Source organism: Xenopus laevis, chromosome 5S, assembly GCF_017654675.1.
Source record: "Xenopus laevis strain J_2021 chromosome 5S, Xenopus_laevis_v10.1, whole genome shotgun sequence".
Lineage (NCBI taxonomy): Eukaryota > Metazoa > Chordata > Amphibia > Anura > Pipidae > Xenopus > Xenopus laevis.
In genome coordinates, this window is record NC_054380.1 from 140,963,801 (window position 1) to 140,980,323 (window position 16,523).

Here is a 16,523-nt window from a genome sequence, read left to right on the forward strand (position 1 = left end):
TGAAAAATAGTAGCTACTTTTTCAGTTTGATTGATTTCTAACATTGATGTGTTTTAAGTCTTACGTTTTAGTTCTGTAACACATTTACTTTTAGTGGTATCTTTACTTTTTATGGTAAGGTTATTTTATCTAATATTAATCTACTATACTTGAGTAGCAAACTGTTATGCTTTAAGGATGGCTTTTCTATGTGTTTTTCTTTAATACCTCTGCTAATAAAATGTAAAACTCAAGTACCCAAATGTCCAAAAATGTGTTATACTACTATATGTGTTCCTGAACAAGCTGTGCTCTGCTATTGAGAGCAGCTACCCCTCGAGTACCCCACACACAATATCTCTAGCACTACAAATTACTTTTAAGAAGCTGTTTACTAAGGGAAACACCCACAGTTTAGTTAAAGTAAAAAGAATAAACTTCCCCCTTCTCAGTTTGTACATTCTACAAAAACATGGGGCTGTGCTAGAATCCTATTTATGAATTAATCTAATTTAAAAAGTTATAGGTATAGCAGTTTTCACTCAGAAAGATTAAGTGCATCTAGTAATAAGTTTACGGATTTCATTTAGCAGCTACTCTCGTGTTCAGTTCAGGCCTGAGAAATATAATGTAACACTTAGGGGCAAATATAAAGCCTAATAATCCAGCACTGGAAGATAAAATGGCAAATATCTCAACTGCCACCATTCTACTCCCCTTACTGCTCAGGTATGCAGGGACAAATGTCACCCACACGCTACAGAACACCAACATACTGAAAGTGATGTTTTTAGCCTCATTAAATCGGTCAGGGAAATCTTTGGCTAGAAATGCAGCAATGAAACTCAGTAGGGCCAAGGATCCCATATATCCAATTATAGAAAATAAGAAAGTGACAGAGCCTTCATTACACAGCAGGATAATGGTGTCAGTTTCAGTTTTATCAACCTCTTGAAATGGAGGATTGGAGGCCATCCATGCAGCAGAGATCACAGTCTCACCCAAAGAACATACAATGACTAATATTATGGACAGTTGGGTTCCTACATACTTCTTCAGCTTGCTCCCAGGTTTTGTGGCATTGAAGGCAATAATAACTGTGAGAGTTTTAGCCAACAAACATGAGACAGAAATGGTGAATACAATCCCAAATGTTACTTGTCGAAGGAGACAACATATTTTTGTTGGGCGGCCAATAAATAATAAGGTGCAGAGGAAACACAACATGAGAGAGATGAGGAGGATACAGCTGAGATTTTGGTTATTGGCTTTTACAATAGGAGTGTCCCAATGTTTCACAAAGATTCCCAAAACTGTAGAAGTTGTGATGAAGAGGATGAAGGCAATAGAAGTTAAACTGCCCCCCATGGTGTCCATATAAGAAAGGTAGTTTATAACTTTAGGGACACAGTCTGTTTTCTGCCTATTTGACGTCTGATCATCAGAACATTTCACACAGGTCACTGCATCTGAAACAATAAAATTTTTAAAGTGGAAACAACTTTGACGGTTATGTTTTAACCATTTCCTATGTATTTCTGGAGCAACTACTATCTAGGTGCTTTTACCCACTATGTCAAACAAGATCATTGACACATCTGTTTCATTAAAATGAATGCTGTGATGATATGCAGAGAAGTATTATGTTAGCAATATGTCGTCAAGATAAAGTTTGCTCCATCTGTACATTAAGGGGTAGATTTATCGAAGGTAGAATTTCAAATTTTTGTGAATTTTTTTATCTTTAATAAATTCAAATGTTCTCCAACTCAAATGGGAGGTTATTTAAGAAAAAACTCACACCTCAAAACATTTGATCAAATATGAAAGAGCCGAAAATTCGATACGAATCAAAGACGAATTGTTTTCCTCCGGAAAAAAAACGTGAATATCAGGAAGGCAATTAACATCTTTGAATGGTTCAATGGACCTCTGCAATTGACTTGTACACTCTGCAGGTTTTAGGTGGCGAATATTTGAATTAGAACTGATTCCATGGTCGAGGGGTGATAAATCTCACATTCGAATTCACATTTGAGTTGGTGCTTTTAAATTTGAATTTGTGAGTTATGACCCAAAATCTTTTTAAAAATTCAAATTACAATTTACTATTCGAACCTTAATAATTTTGCCCTTTAGTAATTTAATCCTAAAATCATATTATGAGGCTACAGAGAGAACAGTTTCCTAATACATATATACAGTAAAACCTCCAGTTTACATACTGATTTCAAGTTTTCCCTCATTTTTTTTGAGGTCTCACCAAGGTTGAGAAATCTTTTTTTATTATTATTTATTTATTTTTTATTATTTTGAAACTTGATAATTACAATGGAGGATTGAAAGAAAAATCTTTAATAGGATAAAAAGGTAAGTAATACATGAAACATAGATTTTGAATATTATAAAACTTTGAGTAACAATGTAATACAATGGATTTAGGCTATAAAAATGAAAAAATAAATAAAAAGAGAAAACAAAACAAAATATATGAGTTCAAATTGTAGTTTACAAATGCTTAACTAGATTTGTCTAAGATCTTCTGTTTGAAGTCTTTGGAACTAAGAAGAGTAGAGAATCTTTTCCAGCTGCTCTTTATCAGTCTGAGAAAGTGTAGATATAAAAAGTTTCCATCTAAACCAGAATTTTGAACGGTTTTTAATGTTGTCTAAGTTAAAGAGAATTGCTTCATTAAAGCAAAGGGCATTCAATTCAGAGGACATATCCTTTACAGTTGCCGGTTTGAAATCAATCCATTTTTTGAAGATAGACCTTCTAGTTGCTGATAAAATTAGTTCAATATATCTAACCGAATAAAGTGTATGTCCAAATATAGGATGTAATAGAATTGATATCTTATCCAGATCCTCTTTGGTATTTAATAGAGCTAATTGTGGAGTCAATTTAATTTGGGAAGACAAATTAGAGTTAAATTTTTTTGGATGTTTTAAGAGAGGAACATTCCCATACCAGATGAAAAAAATTGGGATGTTGAATATCACATTTAGGGCATTTGTTTAGCAGGTTTTTGTTTTTTGAGACAAAATTAAAACCTTTATAAGCCAAATGGACAAATCTATAATTTTGCTCCCTCCAAATTTCTGTAAGAATGAGCTTATCAAATCGATTTATACAATCCACCAAGTTTTCTGGGGGAAATTTCAGATTGTAGCTAATTAGACCATTTTTTTTGCAGTAGCCTCCATGGGATGTTGTTTGAAGTTTGTTGTATTCCATAAAAGGGATTGAATCATCCTGATTTTGTTGGGATATGGTGAAGCAATTAACTTTTTTAGCGAAAGACTAAGTTGGGAATTGAACGTTGAATGAATCATTCCATTTTAAGCTTTTGAACCAATGAGAAACCTGTAAATAGGATCATTTTTCATTCTCTAGAATTTTTAATTTTTCACTGAAATCCTTCCAATTGATAGTATTTCCTAAACTTGAAGAAAAGAGGTCTTCTAAATAATGTATTCCTTTTCGTTTCCAGGAAGTAGTAAATGGTGCGAAGAAAGCGCTTTGGAAGCTAGAGTTCTTTACAATAGGTAAGTAAGGAGTCAAATTATAACTCAATTTATTTGACTTGAACAATAGTTTCCAGACTGCCATTGTATCTCTGTATAATGGGTTGTCTTTAACTTCTGTTGACTGTAATTTGAAAGATTTATGTAGTGAATCCACTACATTTTTGACAGAGTTTGTTGATCGTTCTAGTTGTAAATTGGTATATTTTTCTTTCTCAGATATCCATTCAATAATATAACGTGAGATAGCCGAAAGGATCTGTAATTAGGAACATCTAAACCTCCATTTGCTTTTGAACTACTCAATTTATGAACAGCTATTTTAGGAGGTTTTCCTTTCCATAAGAATTGTAGGAGTCCAGAATTTAAACGAGAAATATCTTTGTGTTTGAGGAGTAATGGAAGATTAATGATGGGATAAATACATTTAGGAAAGATCAACATTTTATAAAAAGCAATCTGACCCTTTAAATTTAAAGGAGTATTCATACATTTGCTGCATAGATTCAAAATATTCTTTATCATTGGTGGAAAATTTAGAGAATATAATCTCTGAAGATCAGCAGGTATATTGATCCCTAGATGTTTAATAAAGGATTGACTCTTGTCTATACCAAGGTATTTAAGTATATTAGAAGATGTTTGACCATAGATATCCATGAGTACTGTTTTTTTAATATTAATCTTAAAACCTGAGATAGATTCATACTGCTGGATGATTTTGAAGATATTCCTTAGGTTTTTATTAGATTTAATCCAGGTAAACAATCTGCATTCTTCAAAATTCTGATCAGGGGTTCTAAAGATAAATTAAATAGTAAGGGTGAAAGTGGGCAACCTTGTCTAGTTCCTTTTTTAAAATTTATAATTTTAGATAATTCACCTGCTGCGATAACTTGGGTCGTAGGAGAATGATATAATATATGAATTAGACCCATAAAAGGACCACTGAAACCAAAAGCCTTTAAAGAGTCCATAAGGTGATCCCACCATACGTTATCAAAGGCTTTCTCAATGTCCATTCCCACCAAAGCAGATTGAATCTTATCTGACCTTGCTAAATAAACAGCTTTAATTAAAGATCTGATATTATTTGTACCTGATCTGCCTTTAATAAATCCTTGTTGTTCTGGTGAGATAAGATTTGGGAGAATCTTGGATAAATGAGTTGCAATTATTTTAGTAAGGATTTTCAGATCCTGATTTATTAAGGCTATAGGTCTATAAGAAGAAGTAACCATAGGATCTTTATCTTGTTTAAGTATTACTTTAGTAAATGAGTTTAAGCTGGAATATGGTAACTGCTTTTGGGTAACAATGTTATTAAATAAATGAGTTAAAAAGGGAGAGATTTCATCAACCAAACATTTATAGAATGGGCTACTAAGCCGATCAGGACCCCCTGCTTTATATTTTTTTTAAGATAATATAGTTGATCTTATTTCTTCCTCTGTGATTGGTGAGTTAAGATCATCCAACTCTACTTGAGAAACTTTAGGAAAGACTATTTTGCTAAACATATCTTGTCTTAAAGAATTATTAATAATAGATGGGGGAATAAAGATCCTCATAATACTTTCTAAAGATCTCAACTATTTCTTGTGCATTATTGGTTATTTTGTTGGTTGACAATTTGATGGAAGGTATCCTATGTGATCTAGACCAATTTCTGGTAATATTTGCTAGGAGTCTATTAGCTTCATTGCTCATATTAAAATATCTGGCTTTGAGGTATCTTTGATTTATATTATCTCTAATGCTTAACCAGGATTTAAATTCTTTGATAGTATTTTTAAATTTATGGTGAGTTGACTGTGAAGGACTATTTTTGAAAGCAACATATGCCTCTTTTTGTTTATTGCTTAATTCTAATATATTGGAATTTAGTTTTTTAATAAAATGTGATTTGAATGAAGTAATTTCCCATCTGATATAAGCTTTCCATGAATCCCACAGTAGGGTTGGATTATTAGCATGGACTGAATTATTAGATATAAAGGTATTCCATTTGTCCTTAAGCATTTTCTGAAAGTCCAGCCAAAAAAGTAGGAAAATTCCAGGGAATGTATGATTTAGGAATAAATTTAGTAGTAATTGAAATACTTATGGGAGAATGGTCAGAGTAAGAAAAGTTTCCTATAGTCGCATCGGTTATCTGTTTTACTAAATTAATGGAAGTAACTATATAATCAATTCTAGTTCCATTACCATGTGAATGGGAATAAAAGGTAAATTCATTACTAGATGGATTTAAAATCCTCCAAACATCATTTAGCCTTGTTTGGTCTAATAGGTCAGAAAATAGTTTGGATTTAGCCTGAGAATATTTGATATTTGGACAACATTTGTCAATAGACCAAATATGTGACTCATTGAAATCACCTCCTACTATTAAATTAGTAGAATGTAAAGAATTTAATCTATGCATTAGATCTTGATAGAATTCTGATTTATTACTATTAGGGGCATAAACAGAACATATATTCCATGACTGATTTTGGAATAAAATCTCAGCTTGTATAAACCTTCCTATTTTGTCCTTAGATATTTTAACTAATTGATAGTTTAACGTTTTATTGATTAATATTGAGACACCTCCTTTCTTGTTTGTTACAGGAGAACATAAATTCTCAACGAATCCATAACAACATAATTTCCTATTTTCCTCTTCATTGAGGTGCGTCTCCAGGAGGAGGACAATATCTGCCTTGGATTGTTTTAATTCCTGCAAGATTCTTTTTCGTTTAATTGGGGAGTTTATACCATTAACGTTCTAGGAAATAACTTTAATATTATCCATTTAAATAAATTTAGATAAATCATATATAGTCTGAAAATTAACAGAATATCAGAACTAGCCTTATATAATATTTTGTAAAAGTCCGCACTAGTGAGAGAATGAAATGTAAATGACATTGTGACACTTAAAATAAACATATAATTGAAGAAAATCAATAAAATCAATACAAATAACAAATTGTAAAAACAAATTAATGACTTCACTTTTTTCCTAAAGTGGATACAACACTAAATAAATTCTTTATAAGAATTTAACCAGGCAAAATATATATCTGTGCTCTCCTATTTAATGTTAGGTCAGCTTTTACTTTTCCAATAGAATATGATCTTCACTAATAAGTGATTAAAGAGATACTGACACCTGAAATTAAACCTTTTTTTACATCTATTTTAATATTGGCTTTGCAAGCTATTTTTAACTTTGCCATAAAGTATTTGCATGATGCTTTTACATTACCTGTCTGATCCCCCATGTTCCTGTATGAGGGGGCTGCCATATTTGTGCAGCAGGAGTCCGTTAGCATTAGAAACTGTAACTAACAGGATGAGATGGGACAGTCAGGTTGGCAAAGTCAGAGTGTCAGAGAGTCAGGCTTAGGAACTTCAACTAACAATTATATACAAAAACAAACCTCTCCGCAAAAAATGATCACCATGACCTATAGGTAACATTTAATGTACATTCATATGCTAAAATTCATTTTTTACTGTCAGTTTCACTTTAAGTCTCCATCCCTAACTGATCCGAGGGGGAGTTATTCTTCGAAATGAGGAGATCTAGATCTTTGCTCAAGATTTTGATATTTGTTTTCACTTTTTTGCTCAAGATTTTGATATTTGTTTTCACTTTTTTTATGAGGACTGACTTTTCTTGAGTTGCGAGGGATACTATCTCCAGCTTTTGAAGAGTGATTTGATCCTTTATAGGGGGATTCTTCTCTTAATTTTCCATATGAAGCTCTAGTGTGATCTGAAGCTTTATTGGGAGATTTCTCCCTAGAATTCCCATGGGAAGATGAAGTTTGAGAATTTTGAATCCCTGGTTGTGAAAATAATTGAAAAGTGAATCTTTCAGCCCCCTTAATATCTTCATAAGTGTGAGTGCCTGTTGGCAAGAAAATTTTCAAAATGGTTGGATAAATCATGGCAAATATTACCTCATGTTGAAACAGAGTTTGGCAGAGAGTCCTGAAAAACAAGGATTTTATCCTTTTCTAAAATTTGGTAAATTAAGATTTTATCAGCGTAATCCAAGAATTTCACCAAAACTGTACGAGGTCTTCGTTTAGAGGAGTCATTTGGTGGACCTACTCTATGGGCTCTCTCTATTTTTAGTTTAGGAATATCATTTTGTAATCCAAGAGCTTTAGGGAGCCAATTTGAGAATAGATTAATGAGAGACTCCTGATTATGATGTTCAGGAATGCCAATGAAACGTAAATTGTTTCTGCTGGATCTATTTTCAAGATCCTCAGTATTATTTTCCAGCTCTAAAACCTTTTTTTCCAGAAACCTTACTTTGGTGTTAATTGTAGAATAATTATCCTCAATACATGAAACCCTTTCCTCCAGCTCTGCCAGAGAATCACCGTGTGAGGTAATTTGAACTGCTATCTTGTTAATATCAGCTTGGAGGCTTTTTACAGCAGATTCAATTGACTTTTCTATAGTAGGTTTTATCAATTTAGCAACTTCCAAAGCCATTTGTTTGTAATTTATGTCTTGCAACTTTAAATCAGAGGGATTTATGTGTACTTGCGATGTTTCAAGTGTAGTCTCGTCAGCCATCTTGGAAATTCCTCGTGAACAATGCTCTGTTTTGCACAGGATACACAGTAGATAACAGATAAGTACTACTATAGTTTATATAAACAAGCTGCTGTGTAGCCATGGGGGCAGCCATTCAAGCACAGGATACACAGTAGATAACAGATAAGTACTACTATAGTTTATATAAACAAGCTGCTGTGTAGCCATGGGGGCAGCCATTGAAGCACAGGATACACAGTAGGTAACAGATAAGTACTACTATAGTTTATATAAACAAGCTGCTGTGTAGCCATGGGGGCAGCAATTCAAGCACAGGGTACACAGTAGATAACAGATAAGTACTACTATATGGCTGCCGCCATGGCTACACAGCAGCTTGTTTATATAAACTATAGTAGTACTTATCTGTTATCTATTGTTTGTCCTTTGCTTGAATGGCTGACCCATGGCTACACAGCATATATAAACTATAGTAGTACGTATCTGTTATCTACTGTGTATCCTGTGCTTGAATGGCTGCCCCCATGGCTACACAGCAGCTTGTTTATATAAACTATAGTAGTACTTATCTGTTATCTACTGTGTATCCTGTGCTTGAATGACTGCCCCCATGGCTACACAGCAGCTTGTTTATATAAACTATAGTAGTACTTATCTGTTATCTACTGTTACCCCTCTGATATATGACCACATTAAGGAACTTAAAAAAAAATCTGACTTTTTGATTCTCTCAAACAATGAATTGACATGGTAACATGTATATATATTTGTACATCTGGCTTAGGAATGAAAACTCGCAACTTCATGTCAGTAATTAATAGACTATATCATTAATTGTCCATTTGCAATGATCAAACCTCTTCTCCTGTTATCAGAATCACTTACCTGTGGTGTTAGACATCTCTCCATCTGAACACTGGACACAGGTGTAATAACATAATGGCTTCCCTTCTATTTTAGACTTCCTGTATCCTGGGGCACAGGCTGCATTACACAGAGACTCGGGTGCCTGTATTTTAAGAATAAAAAAAAAAAGACATTAGAATGAAAGAAAATAATTGGAGGATACTGCTCCCAGTAGAAGTTTGGAAAACAAACAAAATTTAACCTTTTATGAGGTTTTAGGAAACAGACTACTTACTCGCTTAACTGTTGGAGTAAGGGTTAAGCACATTGTATCCCCACTATAAAACCGATTATTTAAAAATAACTGTAGTTCTTACTGACTTCCTCCCCTGTTTGAACATTTGATACATACCAACAGTATATACACATACATATCATAAACACAACCTTTTTTAATACCATTAAGAAAAGTTAAAACAAATACCCCCCTTCTCATAAAATAGACCTGAGATTGATTGCATCCCCCCCAATCTCAGTAGAAATATCTTCTCATATACCCTTAACCTAATAGATGAACCCTAACTGAAACTCTAACCCTAACAGGTCCTGTATTATTGGAGCTCCTGTATGGATCGTAGGAAAAAGGGAACCCCTGATCCTAGAGGGACTCAGGAATCGTCACATGCCTTGCTGAAGATATTTGCAACCTCCTGTAAGTACAGCATCAGAATTTGTCAGTATTGTAATGGAAAAGATGTTTTTCTGTGCTCGGGGACCTCCACAATTAAGGCCCAGGCTTTGATGCCTACAGCTTCAAGTACTCACTGCTCAGTCATGAAGCCAGCTACTGTAAGTCTAAACATTTACTAGTGACCAGGACTTCTACCCCTAAAGCATATCTGAGTTGATGTTTGACTAGATCTATGGAAGATGTACATGTTCCCCTGTAAAGTAATGTACATGTTCCCCTGTAAAATTTCTGATCGGAGAACTTTGTTAGCAATGATGAAAATTTTATTTTTGGGAGAAGTTTTTTATGACAGAAACATTAGGGGGATCTGCTACAATTGTGGCAAAGCCTTTAGTTTGGTGACACCTCAGATGGGGCTGCCACGTTCCACTTCGGTTCCAGAGATGGCTGTTAGCACAAGCCCATTTGCTCCTGTCCAGTTCCCCTGGACTCCCTATGATTGTTCCAACTGATCCTATCTCTCTAGATAAAGGACAACTGAGACATCATCCCCTAGCTGCTCAGCTCAGGATGGACACCAGTCAACACTCTCTAGCAGCCTATCACTCAGGCAGCAGAAGACTTTTTCTCTGCAGAGTTCACATAGCACTAAGATATCTGAGGAAACCAATGTGAATGCCAATATTGTTGATAATGCATATATCACAGATGTGAATTTTGATGATTCTGGGGTTGAACGTCCTACTGTGAAAGATGAGATGACATGAACTCAGTTAGTAATTTGGGTAAGAAGAGAAAAAAGAACCCTGCCCAATCTGATTAACTAAAACAGTTTACTCCCATCAGTTATAAATACAACTCAATCAAAGGTTAAGATTTAGAGAACTCTTTATATATAGCCCAATAATACCATCAATCAGTATCAACTTTAGTATCCAACACTTAATAAATTATTTGTTATGTTTCAAAGTGCAGTGCAGAAATGAATTAGTCCCAATAAACTGATTACCATATGAATTTGATTAGATAATTAATTAAACAAAACCACAAATCCACTGCCTCTTGAGAATTGTAGTGAAAATAAAAAATAAGAATAAATATATTCAAGCTAAAAAAGTTTAACCACCGCCCTCTATAGTATTGTTTGCAGATCTCTTTCAAGTTAAAAAATTACCATCTATGTTAAATTATATAATTATTCTTATTTTTTATTTTTACTACAATTCTCAAGAATGGATTTGTGGTTTTGTAGATTAGAACAGCTCTCTACAAGATCAGGGTTTACCGTTAAAATTTGCGACCACAGTTCCGGTTACTCTGCCTCCTTCCTCTTTGTGGTGTCCCATGGAAATCAATAGGTGGTAGTTACTGGGACAACTCCAACTACCTTTCTTTTCATTTTCCTACTTTATGAAATCGAGCAGTGGGATATTTTATCCTAATCAATTTACGGTTACCTTATATTATGATATACTATATTATATTCTACTATCTTAATCAACTTGGTCATTTTTTGTTCTATTTAATAGCACCGCACTTAATAGCACTATTTTATTATAAATTTTCAACACATTATAATTTTTATTTAAAGTTATCCTTAGTGTGTAATTAATTAATTGAATTGTAATTAATTATTTAAGGAACTTGTTTGTACCACGAGTATAGAACCCATTTAGGGGACCTTTTTTACTTTTAAAATTGTGGGCAATTTCCAATTAATTATTTAATCAAATTCATATGGTAATCAATTTATTGGGACTAATTGATTTCTGCACTGCACTTTGAAACATAAATAATTTATTAAGTGTTGGATACTAAAGTTGATACAGATTGATAGTATTATTGGGCTATATATAAAGAATTCTCTAAATCTTTGATCCTCAAACCTTTGATTGAGTTGTATTTATAATTGATGGGAGTGACCCGTTTGAGTTAATCAGAGGGCAGGGTTCTTTTTCTCTTCTTACCATATTGTTAAACATATTATATTGACCAAGGTCAGACTTTTGCTACAATCTAAAGGATAAAATAATTTTAAATCTATTACCAAGGGTGTCTTTTGTTGCTTTTTTTATAGTGAACTAATTTAGTCACATGGTCTCTAATAAAATGTTGGTTAGTGCCGAAATACATGTCAACCCAATTGATCGCACTGATCATAGTACTACCTCTATGCCTACTAGTAGAAGTAGCAATGTAGTTGTTGCCAGACAACCTGCTGATAACAATCTTACCATAGAGTCTGTTCCTCAGCCATAAACTACAATTTCTCTTGCTACTTTGGTGAGGCAAAATACTGGCGCTGGGCCTCAGCCACAGCCATCTCCTGCTCCACCGCTCCCACCATTAATGCATGGGCCATGGGAGACCCCTATCAGAGTTTGTGGATTTTCACCTACAGCCCCTTGGGCATATCCTGAACACTATGAGAAATGGTATGGAGAGATACCCATTATTTGGCTACAATTGACGTGTCATCTCTTTATTCATGTACTCCCCACAAACTTGGATTGCAGTATTTACACCCCTCCCCCCTTTAAAAATTTTATTAAGAGCTATCAAAATTCTTCTTACTAACAATATTTTTCTTTCCAATAAAAAATTCTGCTTACAAGTATGGCACTGTCATGGGTGCTAAGTTCACCCCTTCCTATGCCAACCATTACATGTTGGTAATACACATATTTATTATGATAAAAACACTTACAAATGTGTCATCTTACTTTAGTAGATACATTGACATCTACTATTTATTTGGAAAGGTACACAACAACAGTTTGATGTGTTTTTTATTTACGTAAATAATAATGATTTGAATTTAAGATTCACCAAAGACTTCCACTCTAGCTCTATTCACTATCTGGATTTTTTATACACTGTTTTGGGGAACTCAGTGGTCTCCACATTGTAGCGCAAGCAATGCTCAGGCAATACTATTCTGCAAGACTCCTCATTACATTACATTAATGAGCAGTGAGTCAGTGTAGAGCAGGAGGTTTTATAGCCAGAATAATGACTAACTCAGAGCAGATTAACAACAGGTGAAAGAGGCATGCCTACGTGGAAGGTCTAACTGTCAATGACTATCACATAATGAAGAGAAACAGATGCTGAGAGAGGAATAGTGAAGATAAACTTGATTATTGATTTAATTTAACTGATTGTATTTACAAAGTTTGTTATTTCAGTATGATGAAACTTTTTATTTTCACGAAAGTTCCTCGTTAAGCAATTCTATTGCTCAACTTTTGGAACCAGTCAAACTAGAGAACCTAAATGACCCTTTAATGTAGCTCAGTATTCAGGGTCAGACTGGGCTGGTAGGACAATGGGAAAACACCTGATGAGCTCCAGCCCTCATGGCCCACAGCCAACAGGAACTGCGGGCACTCCTGGGCGCTCCCCGTTTTTTCCCAATGGCGACCATAAAGGGGAAGGGAATGTAAGGGCTTTTTGGTGGGTGGTGCAGGGTTTGACAAGGAGCTCACAACTGGTGTGGAGGCCCCTGAGGTGGCAACAACAGTGGACCCCACACAACCCAGTGTAACACAATCAGTAGCTTCAAACTGTAAGTGTCCTACAGCTGTGCAGAATTTGTCTTTCAAGAATTTGTGAAAGTAGAAGTTATTCATGTGGAACTATCCCAATTCTGGCTTCAGCTTAACTGTTTTTAAAATAAGTGTTAATAACTCTATGCATAAGTAATAAGGACTTCCAGCTGCACTTTTAAAAAGAGTTCCATAAGCTCCCAAGCTCATTTACACCTCTTTTGCATGATCACTATTTGTTAATGATCTGCAAACATCCCCGAAATCACAGAAGTTTTATAGGGGAAGATGGGAAAATAGTTTCCTCATTAACTTGTGGGACATGATGGATAAAACATAAGAGACTCAGCACATATCATTTGGTTCATCCATTAATTTTAATCTTACCATATTGAAGTATGGTTTCCACAAATCAGCGTTGTTGTTGATGTGTAAATATCTCTCATTCTTTGACACATTAAAATATCCCACCTTTCTTATATTAATCAGATTATTTGGTAAGAAAAGCCACTTATTAATGTCAAAACGGGCTGGTGGGTCTCCATGTTCATCAAAATATTGGGTGTCACCAGAAGACATAGTGAAAATTGCTCTGCGTAGATAATTATTTATCTAAAAAGAACACAATGGTGGTCATTTATCAACACTGGGCAAATGTTTCTGCCTTGTGCAAAGAGCTTTTTGAATTGTTAATGTGGTGCTATTATTCAAAGGAATCCTGTTGTCAGCCTGAATCTGACATCTAAGACAGATTTTAGAGGGATATTAAGGAATAATATACCGAAATACTTCTTAAATAAAAGTACTATACAATAGTCTCCCAATTCTGCACAATTCTCATCAGACTTGGTAATGCATAACAGCCAATCAGCAAATGCCGTTTATTGTTTACCTGTTTACATACCAGGAAACCATTGCTATTATGGCGAGAATTGCTAAAATGAAGGAACCCTGAAAAGCCCTAGATGTTTGTTCCTTTAAGGTGGCCAGGTACAGTATGTCTCAGATAACTGCCACAACGTTTGAGCTGTGGTCTCTTGCTGCAGTAGGTTGGACAACTGACAGCAGAACCTGCATTACAATTACACAATGTTTCACAAAAGTAAATAGTAAGTTTTTCAGATGACAATGTTAAGTTTCAGCTCTATAGAGAAATACTCTCTCTTTCTCACACAGGAACCAGTTCACTCTGGGAACCAAGAGACAGACAAGAGAAAAGACATCTGAAACCAAATATGAGGACTGGCTACAACGTTCAAAATGGGTCTAGGAACAGAGGCTTCTTCCCACCCAAAGCTCTACAAATTTTCTGCACTAGACCAAATTAAGCTGTCTAATACTTTGGCCTCTGGCCCCTGACTGGTTCATAATGCAGGCCATTGGATTGCCATTTGGCCAGGGCCATATCAATGCACCAATATGGTCCTTGTCAGGTGGGATTTTCAACATGCCCAATACATACAGTATATGACAAGTTTGGGGAAAAAAGCTCAATTAGACATACCTTTGGAAAGGTCCCCATACACTAGCCAATATGCTGCCAACTCAGCAGTCTGGAGGGGCTATGTTGTGTTTTATCTCCCTTTGTATGGGCACCATAAGGATGCACTGATTCCAGGACTTGGGATTTGGTCACTTTTTTGCAGTGTTGAGTTCCATAATCCTCCATAAAAAATTGTTAATTTCCATCCTTAACGCTAGTGATGAGTGAATTTTTTCGACAGGTATGGATTCGTGGTGAATTTCTGCATTCCGCCATCTGTAAATTGTTTTGCGAAACTGCATCAAAAACCCACCCCTACAAAAAAGTCACCCAGACAAAATTGTCGGAGAGACAAAAAAGTTGCCATTAGAAAAAACGCCCATTGACTTTAATGCATTCGGACGTTGACTTCAATGCGTTTCAAAATTTGTCACAATTTTTTTCCGCAAATGTAACTCAGTTTTGCAAATTTTTTTTGCTTCGGAGAGACAGATTCTCTCATCACTACTTAACTTTCTATGGAGTAAATGCTTATAGGATTTTTTTAAGCATAAACCTTCACCTCTTTACATAATTTCTGTTATTGTATTGAGAACCCTACGGAGGAATGTAATTAAAGTAGGTAACGGAAAAACTATTCACGAAAAGTTATGCTTTTGTGCGAATTCAATATAGCTTAGCGACCGCTTCCGACAGTGGAAGACCGTTTGCAAATGTTATAGTTTGCGCCAATGTGCAGTAAATGCAATAAAACTTCTAACCGAAAAAGTCGTTATGTTTGCTCCAAAAGATTACGACACCTTCAAGCACTTCTGAAGAGTGCACAATTAAAATTCACAATGCAATAACTGTTTAAGGACCAATATTACATTGCGAGATGTGGATTTTTATTCTTATTGGTGCAAATTGAGATATTTTTCTGTTTTGACGTATCTGTTTTCATTTCCTTGTATGTATTTAATTATGAAGGTCTATAGAACTTTACTGTATATCTAATTTCCCCTATACATTATAACCCATTAGATTACATATATCCAGATAAAGAAACTCAAGGATAATTCTTAAATACCTTCCAGGGCTTCACTTTCCTTTTCAGGTATTCTGATCTTTCCCAGTGATTGGCTGGTGGCTGAGCAGAGTAGAGATTGTGCAGGGCATGCGCCAGTGCATAGACTGCGGTGTAAACTCTATAAGTGACTCTGTAATTGGTGGTCCCATACACAAACAAATCTGCATCGAGGAGGGATTCATTTCCTGTACAGTTTTTAAGAGAACATTTAAAAAAGCCCACCCAGGCAAATTTTATATAGTAGTCTTTGGGATAGCTTTTTAGAGAAAAAGTGTTGATAAAATGTTGAAAGCCGGGGATGTCTCCTTCCTGGATTAACAATGACAGAGAGCCGTTAAATGTTATTCCTAGTTCATTTTGTCTAAAAAACATAAGACTGGGGAAGAAGGATGTCATGATCCAAACTTTTTTTGGCATTTTTTGAATGCAAAAATACTCTGCAAAGGTGGAAGTAAACTTTGTGGTTAAAAACACAACAATAACCTTAGCGGAGGTCTCCATAATGGTTCCAGTAATCACATAATAGTCATAATCTATGTTTTGCTTTTTAATTACAGCAGAGAAGGCCAAACATCCCCCAATATCAGCAAGTGCCTTAATTATCCTTTCCCGAGCTCTGTATCCAGTGTCATCATTTGATATAATGAGTCCGACCCATTTCCAGCCAAAGTGCTTCAGTATCTGCACAATCCCATCGATTTCTGCCTCCTCATTGGGGACAGTCCTGTAGAATGATGGGAACTGGGTTCTGTCATTGAAGACTGGATCCATGGAGCCGTAACCAATCTTAAATAAAAATGATGGCACCTCG

The 16,523-nt window shown here is 35.0% G+C and overlaps 1 protein-coding gene across 1 annotated transcript; it reads right to left on the bottom strand.

Annotated features, from left to right (window-relative positions):
• Positions 1–561: 561 nt before the first annotated feature.
• Positions 562–16,483, bottom strand: LOC108717510 (vomeronasal type-2 receptor 26). The gene is made up of 4 exons (XM_018264745.1): positions 15,713–16,483; positions 13,548–13,772; positions 8,961–9,084; positions 562–1,448 (listed from the first exon to the last, which is right to left on the bottom strand). The coding sequence occupies exons 1-4, from the start codon at positions 16,481–16,483 to the stop codon at positions 562–564; spliced, it is 2,007 nt and encodes a 668-aa protein (XP_018120234.1).
• Between the last annotated feature and the right edge of the window lie 40 nt (positions 16,484–16,523).

Coding starts and splice junctions, on each gene's coding strand:
- LOC108717510 (XM_018264745.1), bottom strand. CDS start 16,483: ATGGATCCAGTCTTCAATGACAGAACCCAGTTCCCATCATTCTACAGG. Junction 13,773..15,712: donor GGAAAGTGAAGCCCTGGAAG/GTATTTAAGAAT, acceptor TGTTCTTTTTAG/ATAAATAATTATCTACGCAG. Junction 1,449..8,960: donor AGAGATGTCTAACACCACAG/GTAAGTGATTCT, acceptor TTATTGTTTCAG/ATGCAGTGACCTGTGTGAAA.